General features: G+C 37.3%; 1 protein-coding gene across 1 annotated transcript in view; it reads left to right on the forward strand.

Annotated features, from left to right (window-relative positions):
- The window catches only part of LOC150084642 (crooked neck-like protein 1), a 211,774-nt gene that overhangs the window by 79,219 nt on the left and 114,620 nt on the right, over positions 1 to 17,935 (forward strand). The window contains 1 exon segment of the mRNA XM_090376310.1: positions 6,708 to 6,886. Coding sequence (XP_090232436.1) covers positions 6,708 to 6,886 — 179 coding nt within the window.

The following is a 17,935-nucleotide window of genomic DNA, read 5'->3' on the forward strand; positions in this document are numbered from 1 at the left end:
ATATATATATATATAAACAGTTGATTCCCTCTATAACAAACTCCCATATAATGAAACTCTCTCTAGCTAAATTTTCTGGTGAACTTTGGATTTGAAAAAAAAAATTAATTTTACCTATGTAAAATATCTCTCTGTAGTGAAGTTTTTTTTGGGTGAGAGCTCCGTATAATGCATTAGTGGTCATGTTGATCATATTATGCAAAGAAGACAAAGTATTCTGCTACATCAAAGAAGATGATGATGGGGGGGACACAATCCCATGTGTTTCCCTCTTCCCATAGGTACTGATCCAACTTGCCTTTTAATTTTCCCAAACTGTTCAATTTATGCTGCTGGGTTCTGGTATTGGTCTAGTAGAATGAACCAGGTGAAAATTTCACCTTATTCATTTTACTGCCTCCTCTCAGATATAAACAATGCTGCCAACTCTGGATTTACGTCTTTTTCCTTTTTTTTTATTTGATTGGACCTCTTTTCTGCCTCACCATTGTGTTATGGTTGGTTACAAAAAGTTTCCATCTTTTTTGCAAAAAAAAAAAAAAAAAATAGTATGACCAAGTTAAAGTTGGAATTTTTTGAAAATGCTATAAATTTCTGCTTATTTTCATTAATGAATTGGTTGGTGTGCTAGCTTACATTGTAAAACAGAAATGCAGAGTAATATCCTCGTTTTCTGTAAGGTGCTTTATTGTAACTGTATGATGCTAACCTAATTAATAAGTTTTTTTTTTTTTTTTGAGTTAAATGCCAAAGAAGCGCAGTGTAAACTTTCAGACATATATGCAAAACGTTCCATGTAACATGTTTAACATGTTACAGGGAAAGTAACATGTTTGCCTTGTATACTGTATGTAAATGTGATTTTTTTTAATTTCAAGCAGCAGGAGACTAGATGTAATCTAGACGCTTGTAAATAAATTAACATAAGTACAGCATGCAGTGCATAGAAATAAATCCAAAAAACAGATGCATTTCATAGTGACAATGTCATATATGCCGAATCTTTATTGCTATCTTTTGTCATAGAATACAACCTTCATCTGAGTTATGCAGACTGTTTCCCTATGTAAAGAATGAAAAGGATCTAGAATAATTGTACAGTCAGATATGAAGTTTTCTGAGCAGTGCAAGTGGTCTGCAAGAGTAGCTCATGGTGTCTTGTCAATGATCTAGCCGCGGACTTGGATCAGAGTAAAAATGCGAAAACTTTGGGAGGTGCAATATGGCCACAGAAACCGATGTGCCAACAACTAACAAAAAAAAATCGAATTGTTTCAGCTTCTCTCTGTGTGTAAACTTCTGCCACAAATGGAACCTTCATCCTGAACCAGAACTAAAGCTCAGACAAAATATCATTTCAATAGCACCCAAGTCAAAATTCCTGGGGGTTGTATTTGATAATAAGTTGACATTCCTATCATATATCTCAACTGCAGACAAAGTGCACACGGGGCCAATCCCCTTACATGCCATCTTATCCAATAATTGGGTAACAGACCACTGCATTTTATTCCGTCTTTATCGTGCACTTGTCCAATCTAAATCAGATTAAGTTCCAAGTGTATGTATCAGCACTTGGAACTTATACACTTGGAATTCATAAACTAAGTGTATGCATCAACAATGTACTTCGATAGCTTGATCCAGTTCATCAGGCCATCCACATTGCTACAGGAGCATTTAGAACATCTTCTGTTCAGAATCTATATATTGCTTCAATGAAAGCAGTTGTCACTAAAACGTACTTTTAAACTAATATTCCTGCCAGATCACCCTATGCAGATATCCATTTTCGAGCCAGGATAGGAAAATCTCTCGTACTCATCAGACTGTCAGCTGTCCCTTTGGTATTTATATCCGAGAGCTGTTTTAGAGAGCTTAACATCAAGATAGACAATGTTGCCAAGTCATCAGAGTTACCTCTTCAACCCTGGCATGCAAATTCACCCTCATTAAATCTATCTATTAAAAATTGGAGAAAGGCCAACACTTCACCTTCTGTTTATCTGCAACTTTATGCTGCTCATCAAGCTGCCAGTCTAATTTCATTCCAGTCATCACTGATGGCTTGAAGTCAGAATTGTGTGGGATGCACTGCAGTATTTCTAAATAGCATGGTATCTGAGAAGATTCCCCATGAGCGTAGCACAGTATACACCACAGAGTTTTATGCTATACAGCTATAGACATTACAGGCTTTATTAGTGATGAAATGTAATCTGCATTTAGTCCTGTCCACAATTCAGCAGAAGTTATTTTTTGTCTCTGTGAACTTGTATTCAACACATTTCTGCTGGATTCCAAGCCACCTTGGGATCAATGGTAATGATCTGATAGATGCTGTGGTGAGATCACCACAACCCCAGAGCAGTCACGGCCTGCTAGTCTCCTATACAGACTATAGTCAGGTATTATGTAATGTATGACATTTCCAATGGCAACAACCATGTCACACATGTCACAAACAAGTTGTATCAGATTAAGCCTGTGATTGAAACATGCAGTCTAGGCTACACAGGAATCATAGAGAGGAAGTTGTACTTGTTCATCTCTGCATAGGACATAGTCATTTTACACATTCTTTCCTGCTAAGGGCTGATGGCTCTCCTATGTGTTGAAGATTGGACCACCTTTTTAACCAATTGCATATTTTAACTCAATGTCCATGTTTTAGACATAAATGAAGTATATATTTTAGCAGTCTGACTGAGCCCTATACACTCAGTCAGTTGCTATCTAACAGTGACCATGTATCAGCTGTTTTTAATTGTTTAAAATTGATAAACTTGTTTAGATCTATTTGAAATATACTCTTTTATTACATATACTTTTATTACTCATTTATATCTTTTTTGATGATTTCCTTGTACAGTCTACAAATACATTGTGACTTAGTGACCAAATTTCATGGGTTACATAATCTTTTATCACCTTTTTGGCTGTTACTATTTTATTCATTTATCATTGTTGGCACATTGTTGCTGACATGCCAATAAACTCCAGGCCAACCAACCAACCATGTATGCTGAAACCTCTACAACATTTTCAGATTTCCAGTACCATATAAAAATAGCCTTTCTCTCATCAAAATTTAATTGTGTGTTCTCTGTCATTTCTATGGGTTTCAGCCAATCTGAAAAAATAAATATTACAAATTAGTTATCTAATTCATGAATTATAGATTGTGAAAGTGTGTATACATAATTTTCTCTGTGTGTTTAGAGAGAGATGATGAAAGTTTTGGAAAATGTAAAAATCCTCTCCTGAGCCCACACAAGCAAAGTGTAAATTTGCATAAAATACTGCAGAAAGTGAATCTGCCATTTGTCTAAAATTCATCTGGATGAGTTTTAGACAAATGATAAATTCTTATTTCAATGCACTTAGCCTGCTTTCAGATGGCAAGTGGTCTCTCTTAGCATGCATATGCAGATCTGTGAAATTGGATCTATGTGAGGAGCCAAGTGTCATATCAAAGAAACACTTGATTAAACACAAGTAGTTATTCATCCCTTTAATCCCTATTTCTGGACTGAATTGCCTTAATAGGGATAATAAGGATTAACAAATAGTAAAGAATTCCAGTGCAGGCATTGAAATGCATTTCTGCATTCAGTTTCTGTCTTTGAAAGATACTTTTAACTGTCTAGTGACAATGGCAGATTTTCAACTGTTGTGGCCAAAAGAAATTAGCTGTATTTTTGTTTACAATTAAAAAAAAAAAAAAAAAAGTATCAATGTAGATTTTCAACTGTTCAGTCTGCATTTAAAGAAAAAAATTTCTAATTTTCTTTCTTTGATTCATTGACTGTTTATAATGAAGGCTAACTTACATTAACTATGATTTTTATAGGTTGATCATAAAGGATCTTTATCATGTGCTAATGTATAAATTTATCTATCATGTCTGTATATATAGCTGCGATACAAAGCCCGAGAATGAGTTATTTTGTAATAAAAGTTAGGGGGTCTTCAATGTATGTTAATTGTTTGAATGTTTTAATAGAAATCAAAGCATTCAAACATATCTGTTAGTGTGTGCGGCTGTATTTCAAATCAAAATTTATGTAAAAATATTTCTCCTACACCATCTAGAAAAGCCTGCTTTTATCTCTTTAATTTTGGTTCTTTAAAAGTGACATTCACACTTCAAGTATATGCTGTACACCTTACTTTCATGCTTATACAATGGTACCTCGGTATACGTCCGCTTTGGAATAAGTCAAACTTGATATATGTCCTGTTTGGACACGAAAAATTTTGTTTGGTATACGACCTTTGTTTGGAATATGACTCGCGTGCATCAAAATGAGTCACGACACCGCGTGCTACCCTTGTTTACCTCTCTCGAGACAAAGCCACGGCTCAGAGATGCCAGATCTTACTCCCTCTCCAAAAACCAAATAAAAGCTGACCAAGGACAAGCGCTAGCAAAGTATGCACGCCCGTCCTCACTTGGCTTTCCGAATAAAACCGACTGAGGACTGTGCACGCTTACGTCCTCGATCGACTGAATTCGGTTTTTGGAGAGGGGGTAAGATCTGGCATCTCTGCCAAGATTGCCCACGAGTGTCAATACGACAGTTTCTATCATTCAGTGAACAACCCGCACTATAACTCGCTGTGAATTTTCACGTGATTTTGTGTTTTTTCGCATAAATTTTTTGAAAATTCATTAACCCTGAGTTCTAAGAAAGTTAATGAGAAGAGCCAAGCAACAAAGAAAATGGTTAGGATCACCATGGAGGTGAAAAAAGAGATTGTTGAAAAGTATGAAGGTGGCATGCATATCCATGACTTGGCTGCTGCATACTGTATGCCGAGAATGACGGTATCTACGATTGTGAAAAACAAAGACCTTATTAAATCTGCTAACGATTTAATAAGGTCTATGTTTTGTTAAGGAAATCGATTACCAAACAAAGATCAGGGACATTAGAGCATGTTGAGAAATTGCTTTTGATCTGGATAACAGAAAAACAGTGTGCTGGCGATAGTGTATCAGAGGCAATGATTTGCGAAAAGGCAAAACTGATGCATGCCGATCTTTTGAAAAACAAGGCAGGATCGAGCTAAGAAAGTGAAGTGTTTAAAGCCAGCCATGGCTGGTTTGATAATTTTAAGAAGTGGACTGGCATTCACAGTGTTGTGAGGCATGGAGACGGAGCCAGTGCTGATACAGATGCCACCAATGATTTTGTTACAGAGTTTGGAGAATTTGTGGAGGTTGAGGGTTTTGTTCCCCAACAAGTTTTTAATTGTGACGAAACAGGCCTGTTTTGGAAGAAAATGCCTAACAGGACCTATATTACACAAGAGGAGAAGGCATTGCCAGGGCACAAGCCAATGAAGGACAGGCTAACTCTCTTGTTCTGTAGCAATGCAAGTGAGGATTGCAAACTGAAGCCTCTACTGATCTACGACTCTGAAAAAGAAACATAACATGCAGAAAACTCAGTTACCTGTGATGTGGAGGTCAAACAGCAAGGCTTGGGTAACCAGAGAATATTTCAGCGAGTGGTTTAATGTTATGTTTGGGCCAAGTGTAAAAAGTTATTTAGAGGAGAAAAACCTGCCTTCTGAAGGCCCTCCTCATAATGGACAATGCTCCAGCTCACCCTCCAAGCTTGCAGGACTATGTGCTGCCAGAGTTTGACTTCATCACTGTAAAGTTCCTCCCCCCCCTAACACGACTCCTCTCATTCAACCCATGGACCAGCAAGTCATCAATAATTTCAAGAAACTACACTAAAGCACTATTCCAGAGGTGTTTTGAAGCGACCTCTGACACAGAATTAACCCTGAGAGAGTTTTGGAAAGATCACTTTACTATCGTCCATTGCATATCTCTCATTGACAAAGACTGGCAGGAAGTTTCCTACAGAACAATGAACTCTGCTTAGAGGAATTTGTGGCCAGAAGCAGTGACTGAAAGGGACTTTGAGGCTGTGCCTATAGTGGAGGATATTGTCTGTCTGGGCAGGTCCATGGGTCTGGATGTGAGTGATGGTGGTGATGTGGAGGGGCACAGGGAAGAGCTGACCACTGAGAAGCTGCAGGAACTTGAGAAGTAGCACAAGACTAAGATGGATACATTCTCTTCAGGCTCAGAGGAGGAGGAGGAGGAGATAGAGGAAGCCCCTACTTCATTAATCAAGGAAATTTTTGCCAAGTGGATGGATGTCAAAAAGTTTGCAGAGAAGTACCACCCCAACAAAACCTGAAACAAGCCATAATAGCATTATCTGGAATGACCAGACAATGTCACATTTCCGAAACATCCTGAGGAGAAGGCAGAAGTAAAGTTCTTTGGACAGATTTTTAGTAAACGTCAAACCTGGTGATCCTCAACCAGGTCCAAGTAGAGAAAAGAGACAGAAAAGAGAAAATTAAAGTTTGTTAAATTTTCATTTATTTCATCTAATTGCTTTTGTATTTATGTATTTTAGTATTAAGCAGTGTTTAAATTATTTTATACAATCTCATCAATGTATAATATGCCAAGAACAATAGGATTTTTTTTCATTGGAACGGATTAATTATTTTCCCTTTATTTCTTATGGGAAAAATTCATTTGGTATACGTCCTGTTTGGTATAAGTCCAAGGATCTGGAACGGATTAATGACGTATACCGAGGTACCACTGTAAAACTGATTGAAATAATACAAGGTTTATTATTTTGTAAATTTACCTTAACAATGATTACTTGTAATACTACATCCGGAAATAAAGAATTGGATCAGATTTGCTAGATTTGAAGAGCAACATGGCTACATATCAAATGCTCAAAATATATATGAGCGTGCAGTCGAATTTTATGGAACTGAGCACATGGATGAAAAATTATATGTGGCGTTTGCAAAGTTTGAAGAAAATCAAAGAGAAGTAAGTAGGTTTTTCATTCCCTGCTGAATGATATGCAATATTGAAATGTTTATAATAAGAACAATATATTTGTCAAACATTGATGTCAATGAAGTTTATAGTTGCCCACTCCTCAACAAAATTATATATATATATATCTTAAATAAAACTGTAGATGAAAAGTAACATATGTAACATTGTGTAAATGGTCATAACTGTTTCTTATATGTATTCTGAATCCAACAGTGTCAGTGGTTTTTCTTTAGTGTCAATATTTTGGTATTGAAGATCTTGTTTTTGCTATATTTATATATTATATATAAATGTGTGTTATGTATAAAAGTAGGTACCAATACTGTGATATGTAAGAACCTGTAGTATTCATATGCTCCCCCCCCCCAAATTGTCTGTGGCTGTTAGATAAAGATGTAAGTTATCTCCAGACTCACACGGCTATGTTTGTGGATTCTATATAGGTCTGAAGCTAGTGGTTAGTGGTGCATGTAAATCCTATTTTGGAATACCTCTGGATGATTACGCCAAGTTATGGCACCCTATTTCTGCTGTGCTAGTTAGTATTAGTATTAGTATTAGTAACGGCCGTATGGTGCAAGAAAGCCTATGGCTTATGCTGCACCAGCCAAAAAAAAAAAAAAAAATCCGAACAAAACAATGATAAAAACAAAAATTAAATAATAAATAATAATAATTAATAAATAAATAAAAATAATAAAATGAAATTAAAAATTAAATAAAAAGGAAATTAATCCTATCATCCTATGCGCTTCCCTTACCCGAAAGTACTATCCAGATGACCTTTGAATTTCCCCAAACTGTCGGCCTCTACCACCCATGAAGGCAACTTATTCCAGTAATTTATAACTCGCTGGCTAAAATAAAACTTCCTGCAGTCCAATCTAAACATTTCCCCGCGTAACTTGAATTTATGTCCCCTAGTTCTAGCATCATTTATAATCTTGAAAATTTTGTCCTCATTCATTTTACTGATGCCTCTCAGAGCCTTAAACACCTCAATCAAATCTCCTCTAAGGTGTCTAGTTGTAGGTCAACATTAGATTGATAGTTTTGTGGTAGTTGTAAGTGTATACCTTTTGTTATACATTGAATATGGAGGCGCATTAGCAACTAAGGCTATAGCCTTAGTTGCTAATGCGCCAATAAAATCCAAACCAAACCAAACCAAACATTGAATATAGAGAGATCCCCAAACTATCACAACTACTATGTCATGACGACTTTGTAAGGATGTATCAAAGTTTAGAGAGAAACAGGTATCCTGTGTGTTATCAGACACTCAGCCTAAAACACTGATGGATCCAATATCTCTCTATTACAGAAGATTTAGGAGAAGTCCGGTTGGCCTGCCTCCCTAAAATCCACTCATGCACACCTTCTCGATGGTAAGCCCTGATACGTCACTAAGGTGGCAACGAACATGTAGAGTGGTTCTGTTCAAGATGCCTAGTCAGCGTGAAGAGGAAAAGACCAAACCCTCCAGCATATGACAACATGACAAAACAAATGGCCCTCAGTCCCCAGCAGCTTTCACTCTCCCTCTTACGGCAGCGAGAGGATCAGAGTGGAAGCAGAGGGTGCTAAGAATCTCTGGGTATGACCAGGCTGCCATGCACGGAAACTGAATTTAGCCTGTTATAACGTAAGATCACTCATCGGTGAAGACAGGATATTAGAGCTGGAAAAGGAATTAGAAAATGTGAATTGGAATATCATCGGTTTGGCTGAAACAAGAAAAAGAAATGAATCACTTCTAAGTTTATCAAGTGAAAATCTGCTGTACACCAATGGAAACAGTGAAAGGAGTGAAGGTAGAGTTGGGTTTCTGGTCCATAAAGATTTTAAAAACAACATTTTGGAATTCAAAAGTACATCACCAAGGGTGTCGAGACTAATACTCCAGATTTCTAAGAGGTACAAGCTAAAGATTATAATGATTTATGCACCAACATCAAGCCATGATGAAGAAGAGGTTGAAGAAATGTACACCGAAATTGAGTGTCTTCTAGATGAGCAGAAAACCCATTACACTATTATTATGGGGGACTTCAATGCTAAGGTTGGAAAAAGGCAAAACAGAGCAGAAAGTGGAACTATAGGAAATTTTGGAATTGGTGAAAGAAATAAAAGAGGTGAAAGACTTGTGGAATTTGCAGAATCTCAAGGACTGTCAGTAATGAACACTTTTTTTCAAGAAAAGGGTGAACAGAAAGTGGACATGGAAGAGTCCAAATGGATTAACAACTAATGAAATCGACTTCATCCTCACTAACAGAAGATATATTGTGAATGATGTTACCGTACTGAATAAGGTAAATGTTGGAAGTGATCACAGAATGGTAAGATGTACACTTGATATAGATGTAGGAAAGGAAAAAACTGACTTGAGTAAATAATACAAAGGTCTTTGAGATAACAGAGGAGGAGAAAAAGCAGTATGTACTGGAACTTAAGAACAAGTTTGAGCTTCTGCAGACTGCTCAGGACCAAGATATCGACGAGGAATATTACAACTTTCTGAAAGTGATAAAGCCCAAGAAACCTATAGGGAAAAAGAAATCCAAATAAGAAAAAATTAGTCAAGAATCACTTGTCATGATGAACCGAAGACGATAAATGAAGAGCAAGAAAGACCCTGACAGGGAGAAAATTGAGTATACTGAGTTATGCAAATCCATTAGAAAGAGACCCACAGAGGAAATAAGAAGATTTAACACAAGAAAAGTAGAACAAGCATTAAGGGAAAACAAAGGATTTAAATCAGCAGCCATGAGCAGTAATACAGAAAGACAAATGATACTGAAACTGAAGAATAGCGATGGTGTACTTATAAACAGCAGAGAAGGCATAATTCAAATAGCAGAAGACTACTATAGAGAAATATACAAGAAGTGAGGGAATGATGCCAGCAGTGGGAAAGATGGATTGCAAAGTAGCAACACATACGACATATCCGATATTCTTCCTGATGAGGTAGAACATGCATTGAAGAAAATGAAGAATCAGAAAGTCCTGGGGGAAGTTGAAGTTACTGTAGAGTTGTTAAAATTGGGAGGAAGAGACATAACACAAAAACTGGCAAGGCTCTTCACAAAGTGCATTAGAAAAGGTGTGACGCCTAAGCAGTGGAATAATGCAATCATAATTTTGCTGCATAAGAAAGGAGATAAATCAGAAATTGGAAATTATAGACCAATTAGCTTGTTATTCCACATCTACAAGTTGTTCACAAGGGTCATTACTAACAGTTTAGAAAGAATACTTGATGAGAATCAACTGAAAGAGCAAGCTGGCTTTAGGACAGGATTCTCAACTATGGATCACCTTCACGTAATATCACAGCTAATGGAGAAAGCAAATAAATATAAAACACCATTATGCCTGGCATTTGTGGATTATGAAAAGGCATTTGACTCCATACAGCATAAGGCAATATTTCGGACACTGGAAAGACAAGGCATAGATACCCCATATATTATGATTTTGAAGAAAATATATGAGAATGCTACCTCCTTTATTAGACTAGACAAAGACAGTAGGAAATTTAAAATCGAGAAAGGAGTTCGACAAGGAGACACAATATCTCCGAAGCTGTTTACTGCTGCCCTTGAGGAAGCTTTCAGAAGATTAGACTGATTGCAGAAAGAAATCAATGTGATCGGAGAGTATCTAAACCATTTACGATTTGCAGATGACATTGTGGTCATAAGCCACGATCCCAAAGAATTAGAGGAAAATCTTAATGAGTTATGCAGAGTTAGTAAGGATTTTGGACTAAAGATGAATATGGCTAAGACAAAAGTAATGATGAACAAGTATGCCACAGAAAGGGAAATAATGATTGAAGGAGCAGTAATTGAAAAGGTGGAGTCATATACTTATCTGGGACAAGTTATTAGCTGTAATAATGATAAATGGCTGGAAGCCAAGAGAAGAATAAATTTTGGATGGATAGCATTCAGGAAATATAGTCACATACTGAAGAGCAATATCCCAGTTTGTGTGAAACGTAAAATAATGAACCAATGTATACTCCCCACCATGACTTATGGAAGTGAAACTTGGGCACTCACCAAAAGAATGGAAGAGAAGCTGAGAACTACACAGCGAAGAATGGAACGAATTATATTGCGAGTCAGACTGTTAGATAAGAAGAGAAACACATGGATTAGGCAACAAACTCAAGTAAAGGACATTCTTATCAAAACTAAAGAACTAAAATGGTCTTGGGCAGGACACATAGCTCGAAGACATGATGACAGATGGACTAAGAAAATAACAGAATGGTACCCAAGAGGATCTAGAATAAAACCTGGAAGACAAAGGTGGAGATGGATAGATAAAATTCATGAGTTTTTGGGTAGTAAATGGATGAGCCAATTTTGAGTAGTAATTTTGAGCGTGCTCAAAACAGAAGGAACTGGAAAGTTGCTGAAGAGGCCTTCATCCTGCAGTGGATTTAAAATGGCTGACAATGATGATCAAAGATTAAAAAGTCTGCTGGTTGTAATCCAGCAGCGGATCCCACCATATCATCCTCTGTTGCTCTGGTCCAACACATTGAAAACTTGCCATTTCTCAATCCACCCTCCTAAGAAGTCTTAGGAATTGGATGGTGAATCTGTAGAGCAAGGTATTTGGAATTACATCTCAGAAGCCTTGGAGCTTGTTCAAGTAAAGTTCCTATTTCCCTAATCAGCAAGAATTGGATGAATTAGAGATGGATTTGAATCTAACCACACCCACTGCACATCTCTACTAGTGTCATCTCGTTTAAAAGTGTGGAATCCCAGCTGCATGACCTCCATATATACAGAAAAAACATGTCATTTCTGTATATAGAGTTTGCAGAATTCCTCTGTTATTTTTTGACTTGATTCATGAAGAAATTGGTATTACAGTAAGTTTTTTTTTTTTTAGTCCATTTGTACCCCACATAATCAGAAATGTAAACAGTTACTCTGTATATATATGTAGCAAACTTTTATTTCTCTTCACTTTATTGGTTGATACATAGCAGAAGTTGATTTACTGTGACTGTAGTAGTGGTGCCTGGAAAAACTTCATTCAGAGCCGGAGCTAAGAAGCTAAAGTTGATACTGGTGAATCTTTAATTCCCTTCAAGCCTTGCTTTTCACAATATCTGACTCTTTTTGTGTTTTTTTTTTTTTTTCCTCTCATGCCATATTCCTCACAAATGCATGGATCGTTCACCAGAGTGTAACTTCTCTAACAGCTTAAATTTCTGAGCAACACCCAGATGCACATTCTTTCTCTTTTTACCAGTCTTTGTAGGGCCATGATGATGCTCTGTAAGTGATATTTTGATAAACAGGGCACAGATGAGCACTTAAAAGATATAATAGCAAGTTCCTGATTTCCCCTATCCTCTGAAAACACTCAGGATATGCTCTGGTGTCAGTGATTTTTTTTTTTTTTTTCATCTCTTAAATCTAGATCCATAAAATTTAAGAGTTCACTTTGGTCAAAATCAAAAAGTGTCATTTCAAACAGATCAAAGTAAAAGTTTGAAAGCTGTGTGAATTTGTGCCCATTGATTCCTGTTGCGCTCCTGTTCATATCAAAGAAGACTACAAAAATGTGAAGCACATGCTAGGGAAGATAAGTATAAGTGGAATGTCTGTGGAGTCTTCAAGATTTTGTGGTTTCTTCTGAGTCTGCAAGGCGCCTCCGTAGCCAGGTGGGAAGGAGCAGCAGTGCGTAGCACACGCTTCTTGATTAGACCGGGGTTCGAGCCCGTCACCACCAAATACGGAGGATGCGGAAAGGTCAGGGAATGACCACCGCATATCCCGGAGCAATATGGCCTTAGTTGCTAATGCTCCTAAAAACCAAATAACAAACAACAACAAACTGAGTCTGCAAGAAGTACATACTGATTTCATTAAGTTCCCTTACTTTTTCTGACTCTGAAACAGCAGGCCAGTAGATAAGTACTCAGGAGAAAAGAATGGTCTGCTAAAATTGTTATAGTCTAGCATTTGTTAAAGCATTGCATCATCAAAGTGATACCTTCAGGTATATACATCCCTATATCCAAAATTGTGTGTTGGAAAATGAAAGGTGGCATATTTATTGTGCCAGATTTTTTCCGTTGGTTATATAACATAGAGTAACTTTCAATTTTTCCTTGCCCACTGATTGGACCTCTTCCTTTTTATTGCATCCGAAGTGCATCTCAATTTTAAGTACATAGTCTTATGAGCAATATGACTTCTTGGTATATTATGAACTTATACCAGTTTAAAGGCCAAATATTTTTGCTTTATAAGTAAAAAATAGTTTAAAAATTCAACCCTTATTTCTATCTGATCTTCTGTTGAATTTCAGAACAAAAAAGCTGCCTAATCCTTTCATGTCTGAAGTACAGTGAAACCTCTCTAAAGCGGACACCACCAGACCTCATACAAAGGTGTCCCTTATGCAGAGGTCAGTGTAGCCAGTTTCAATAATTAAGAAAAATTAAATTCTCTAACTGGTTTGCAATTGTTTACACAGTTTTTAATCACTGTACATATTTGTGTTTCATTAAATCATTTAGTAAATAACACTTAATTGACTTTTAATAAAATAAAATGGATATCAATTGTTTTTTTTTTTTTTTAGAGCATTTCATTTCATTATAAATGAAATGTCAGTGATCTAGTGAGATTAATCAACTAGTTTTTCCACATTCTTCATTTATGCCTACATAGAATTCTTTTAACAGAATAAGTCAACTCCCCCTTCCTTAGCATGTCAAAACTTTACCCTTTTAAAATTTCTGCATATGTCCATGCCATAAATAGCAAGAAATTGTTTTCTCCTGAAAAAATATTACACAAACAAACTCCAATAAAACCTTCACATATAGCTACTTAAATGGCCTCCATTTCTCACTGCTGAATGAAATTGGTATGTGTTGGCATTGAAAAATTGTCATCATCACTCTCTTAAAGAGCTGGATATCACCATTGCTAAAGCAATAATGGGAGCAGTGTCAAGCATCACATAGTAGTTTTATCAAAGTTTATTGGTGTATGCAGAAAATCCCCATATGCTTCTGGTCAAAATTATGTGCAGTCCCATTGGTAGAGTTTTTAATTTAATTTTTATTTATTTATTTTTTTCCTTTTTTGGTGTAACACAAACTAAACCCTGCAGCAAGTCTTCCCACCTTCCCCCAATTCTGGCAACAGTGTTGCTCAGTTTGGCAATTAGCAAAAGTAATAAAACTGGAGAGTCCAAACAAAACCTGTAAACATTCTGTACCAACAGTGTAGTGTGTTAATGACATGTTGTTCAGTCTTAGCCATCATACGAAAACACTAAATATAAAATAGCATATCAAAGCTTAATATATTAGAATCATCACATTCCAGAACTTAAAGCTTATGCTACTAATCATTTACATTCTTATAAAAACATATCACACCAGTGGTGAGGGTGCCAGCTCCAAATGTTACACTTGAAAGAATCTAAGTGTCCAGTCCCGGGAGGTTGAAAATACAAAAAAAAAAAAAAAAAAAGGACATCTGCATCCATAATGGAGATTATCTGTTTTTGGAGAGGTGGTTTTAACATATTTCTTATACTTCTGGCAAGGACCTAAGCATGGTCATCAGTAACAAGTGGTGCTCCTTTTAGGGAGATTTCACTGTATTAGAATACAATGGCCCAATAACTATCACATCATATTCCAGCTTTAGAGGCTGTCTTTAGTTCATATTTTATAAATACCTGAATAATATTTCTAAAGCAAAAGATAAATTTGTTACTTGTTGTGATATGCATAGACCTCCCCCAGTGATATTGTATCCATCTTTCAAGTGCTTGTACTATTCAGATTTCATACCTCTTTATACGAGGGGGTTTCTGAAAAGCAAGGTAACACATTTTTTCTCTCAATGATGTTTAATAATATGAAGTTGAAATTACACATCAAGAAATAAGTGAACATGCACTACTTCTCCACAAAGTCTCCAGTTTTATTGATGCACTTGTCCCAACGATGGATCGGTTTATCAATACCAGTACTGAAAAAGTTGGTGCCCACACACAGTAACTAACATCGCACTGCCTGATGAATTTCCTCATCCGTGGTGAAATAATTTCTTGAAAGGTGTTTTTTCAGAGGGCCAAACAAATGGAAGTCTGAAGGCGCTAAGTCTGGACTGTAGGGGGATGTGACAGAGTTTCCCAATGATTACAGCGCAACCACTCATGAGTGGTGTGGGCAGTGTGTGGAGTTGCATTGTTGAGCAACAAAATCACGGCGCTTGTCAGGATTCAGGAGTCCTGGTCGTTTGCATCAAATGTTGGCTTTCAGTTTTTACAACATTGCACAGTAAAGCTGTGCATTGATTGTTCCTCCCTTCGGCGAGAAATCCACCAACAGAACACCTTGGCGATCCCAGAACCCTGTGGCCATGACTTTTCGGACACTGGGAAAAGTTTTAAATTTTTTCCGCACGGGAGATTATGGATGTTTCCAGGCCATGGAGTCTTGTTTGCTCTCCAGGGTAGTGTTGAACCCACGTTTTGTTTGCTGTGACTATGTGAGCGAGAAAATCCTCTCCTTCGTCGCTGTATCACTACAGGTTCTCCAGACACATCCCCATGCATTTTGCTTTGTCCTCCTCTGACAATTGTCAGGGCACCCAGCGGCAGCAAATCTTTCGAAAGCCAAGGACATCGTGAACAATTTTGTGAACAGTCGACTTACTGATGTTCACTATTTTTGCAATTTTACTCGCCTGTTTACAAGAATGCACAAAATGTTGTCTTCTGTCTTGCTCGATGAAGGCCTACCCGCTGATGTCGATCTTCAATGTCAACACTGCCTGCTTTAAATTCATTGCACCAAAAACACACCTGCTCCTTTGTCATCACCTTTTCGCCATACCCAGCAACCAGTTCACGGTGAGTGTCACTTGATGAAGACCCTTTTGCTTGCAAAAAGTGAATAACCTCACGAACACCTGTTTTAGACCACACTCGCATGGTAGTCGCCATTTTGCAACTGGAATCTGCTGTGAGGCGACAGCACCTCAACACTGCACTGGCCGTCTTTTTTGAACGTTGTTAACAGGTCTATCTGTCCACCCTGTTTCATCTCGTTCCCTTTCATCATTATTAAGAAGAAAAAATGTGTTACCTTACTTTTCGGAAACCCCTCGTAATTAGTTTTTTCACAGCATTGCTCAAGAATTATTTCTACAGTTGGAAGCTTATTATTTAAAAAAAACAAAATTTTACGAATCTTTGTTCAAAAAGTGACATTCTTAAAAATAGAGATACAAAATTACGTATCAGATAAAAATAAAACTTTGTTAGTGTGCAACCAACCTGCCACCTTTCAAAAAAAATTATATTTGTAACAAATTCAGTCCTGAAACTTCTTGATCTTACCCTGTATGCACCATCTCTTCTTACAAATTATACAACTGTTATACAACAAATTATACAAACTAAACTTAATTTAGAAACTTATTATTTGGTATCCATTATAGGCTCATTTAAAATTATATATATTCTAATTGTAATGCCTTGTTTGCAATTTTTGACTAGCAAGTGTAAGATGTACAAGTAGAAACAAAAGGAATCAACCATGTTGGTCCACTGGATATGAATGGCATAAACTGTTGATGATCTGTACAAGATGTTGCTGATAAACTGAGTAAATATTTTGCATTTCCATTCACATGCAAAGAAGTTTTTAGAGATGGGAATACCAGAATTATGTATACCTGATTCAAAATGGGAATTACCCGCTGGCTAAAGGCAAATTTCCGTACATCTATTCTACAACTATCTTTCTCCAATTTGAAACTGTGCCCCCCTCAGGTTCTTAGTCAGCAAGAGGAAGAATCCCATCAGCATTCAGCTTGCTCAACCCATTCAAGGCCTTATACACCTCAATCAGATCACCTCGCAGGCACCTACTCTCCTGGCACTGCAATTTGCAGAACTTAACCTTTCTTGGTAAGAGCACCCATTTGTTCCCTTGACCAATCTTGTTGCCCTTCTTTGTATTCATTCTCCAGACCTGTACACAGTACTCTAGGTGTGGCCTGACCAATGGGCACTGTTGATGTTAGTTCATGCTGTGGGAGAATCATCCATTTATTCCATTCTTCACGCATGTAGTCCTTGAAAGGCTTATTTATTGATACATCCAGGGGTTTGCAATTGACCCGTTAACCCTCCAGGAATTACAGCCATTTGTGTGTTTAAGCTTTTTAATCTTATCTTAGTACAATTAGTTAGGTGAGACCGGAACTGATCCCACACGAGAAGCGCCGGCTTCTTGCAAAGTCCACCAGACGGCGTGACCACACCTTTTCCAGCCAAAACCTCACGCTATGCTCATCCATCCATCCTTTGGGGTGAACTTGAATAAAAACTCCTGCTGGAATTCTTTCTTTCGGCACTGTTTTCCTTTTAAATATTAGTAATGGTGGTAACTTGGTACCATCAGCACAACATGCCAGCACTCTGTAAAATGGGATTTCTCATTGCCGGAAGTTTTAATGGTCACAGATTTAGCACCCTTAAAATCAACTGTCTTATTAGAGGGAACATCAAACGTCAATGGAACTTCATCCATATAACGGTATAATCACCTCCCTGTTTCTGCCAGCAAAATGCCTATATATCATTGACAAGACTCCATGACCTGCCCTGGCAGCCCATCTGCACTGCTCAGCAAGCTTCATATTTGACTGCACAATTACCCCCAGGTCTTTTTCACTTTCCACTTCCCTGAGTGTAGTATCAAACAGTTGTTATGCGTCTCTTCGGTTATTGCTACCCATATACAGTACTCTGCATTTGTCAAAGTTAAACTTCAGTTGCCACTTCTCAGCCCATTTTCCCAACTTATCTAGAGCCAGTTGGAGTAGCATACTATCTTTACTGTCATTAACAACCCTGCCAACCTTGGTATCATCTGCAAACTTGGACATTAAACCTGATATACCTTCATCAATATCATTGTTAAATATACAAAACAACAATGGGCCCAACACCGAA

The sequence above is a fragment of the Mastigoproctus giganteus genome, chromosome 6, assembly GCF_048544385.1.
Source record: "Mastigoproctus giganteus isolate SK-2022 chromosome 6, ASM4854438v1, whole genome shotgun sequence".
Lineage (NCBI taxonomy): Eukaryota > Metazoa > Arthropoda > Arachnida > Uropygi > Thelyphonidae > Mastigoproctus > Mastigoproctus giganteus.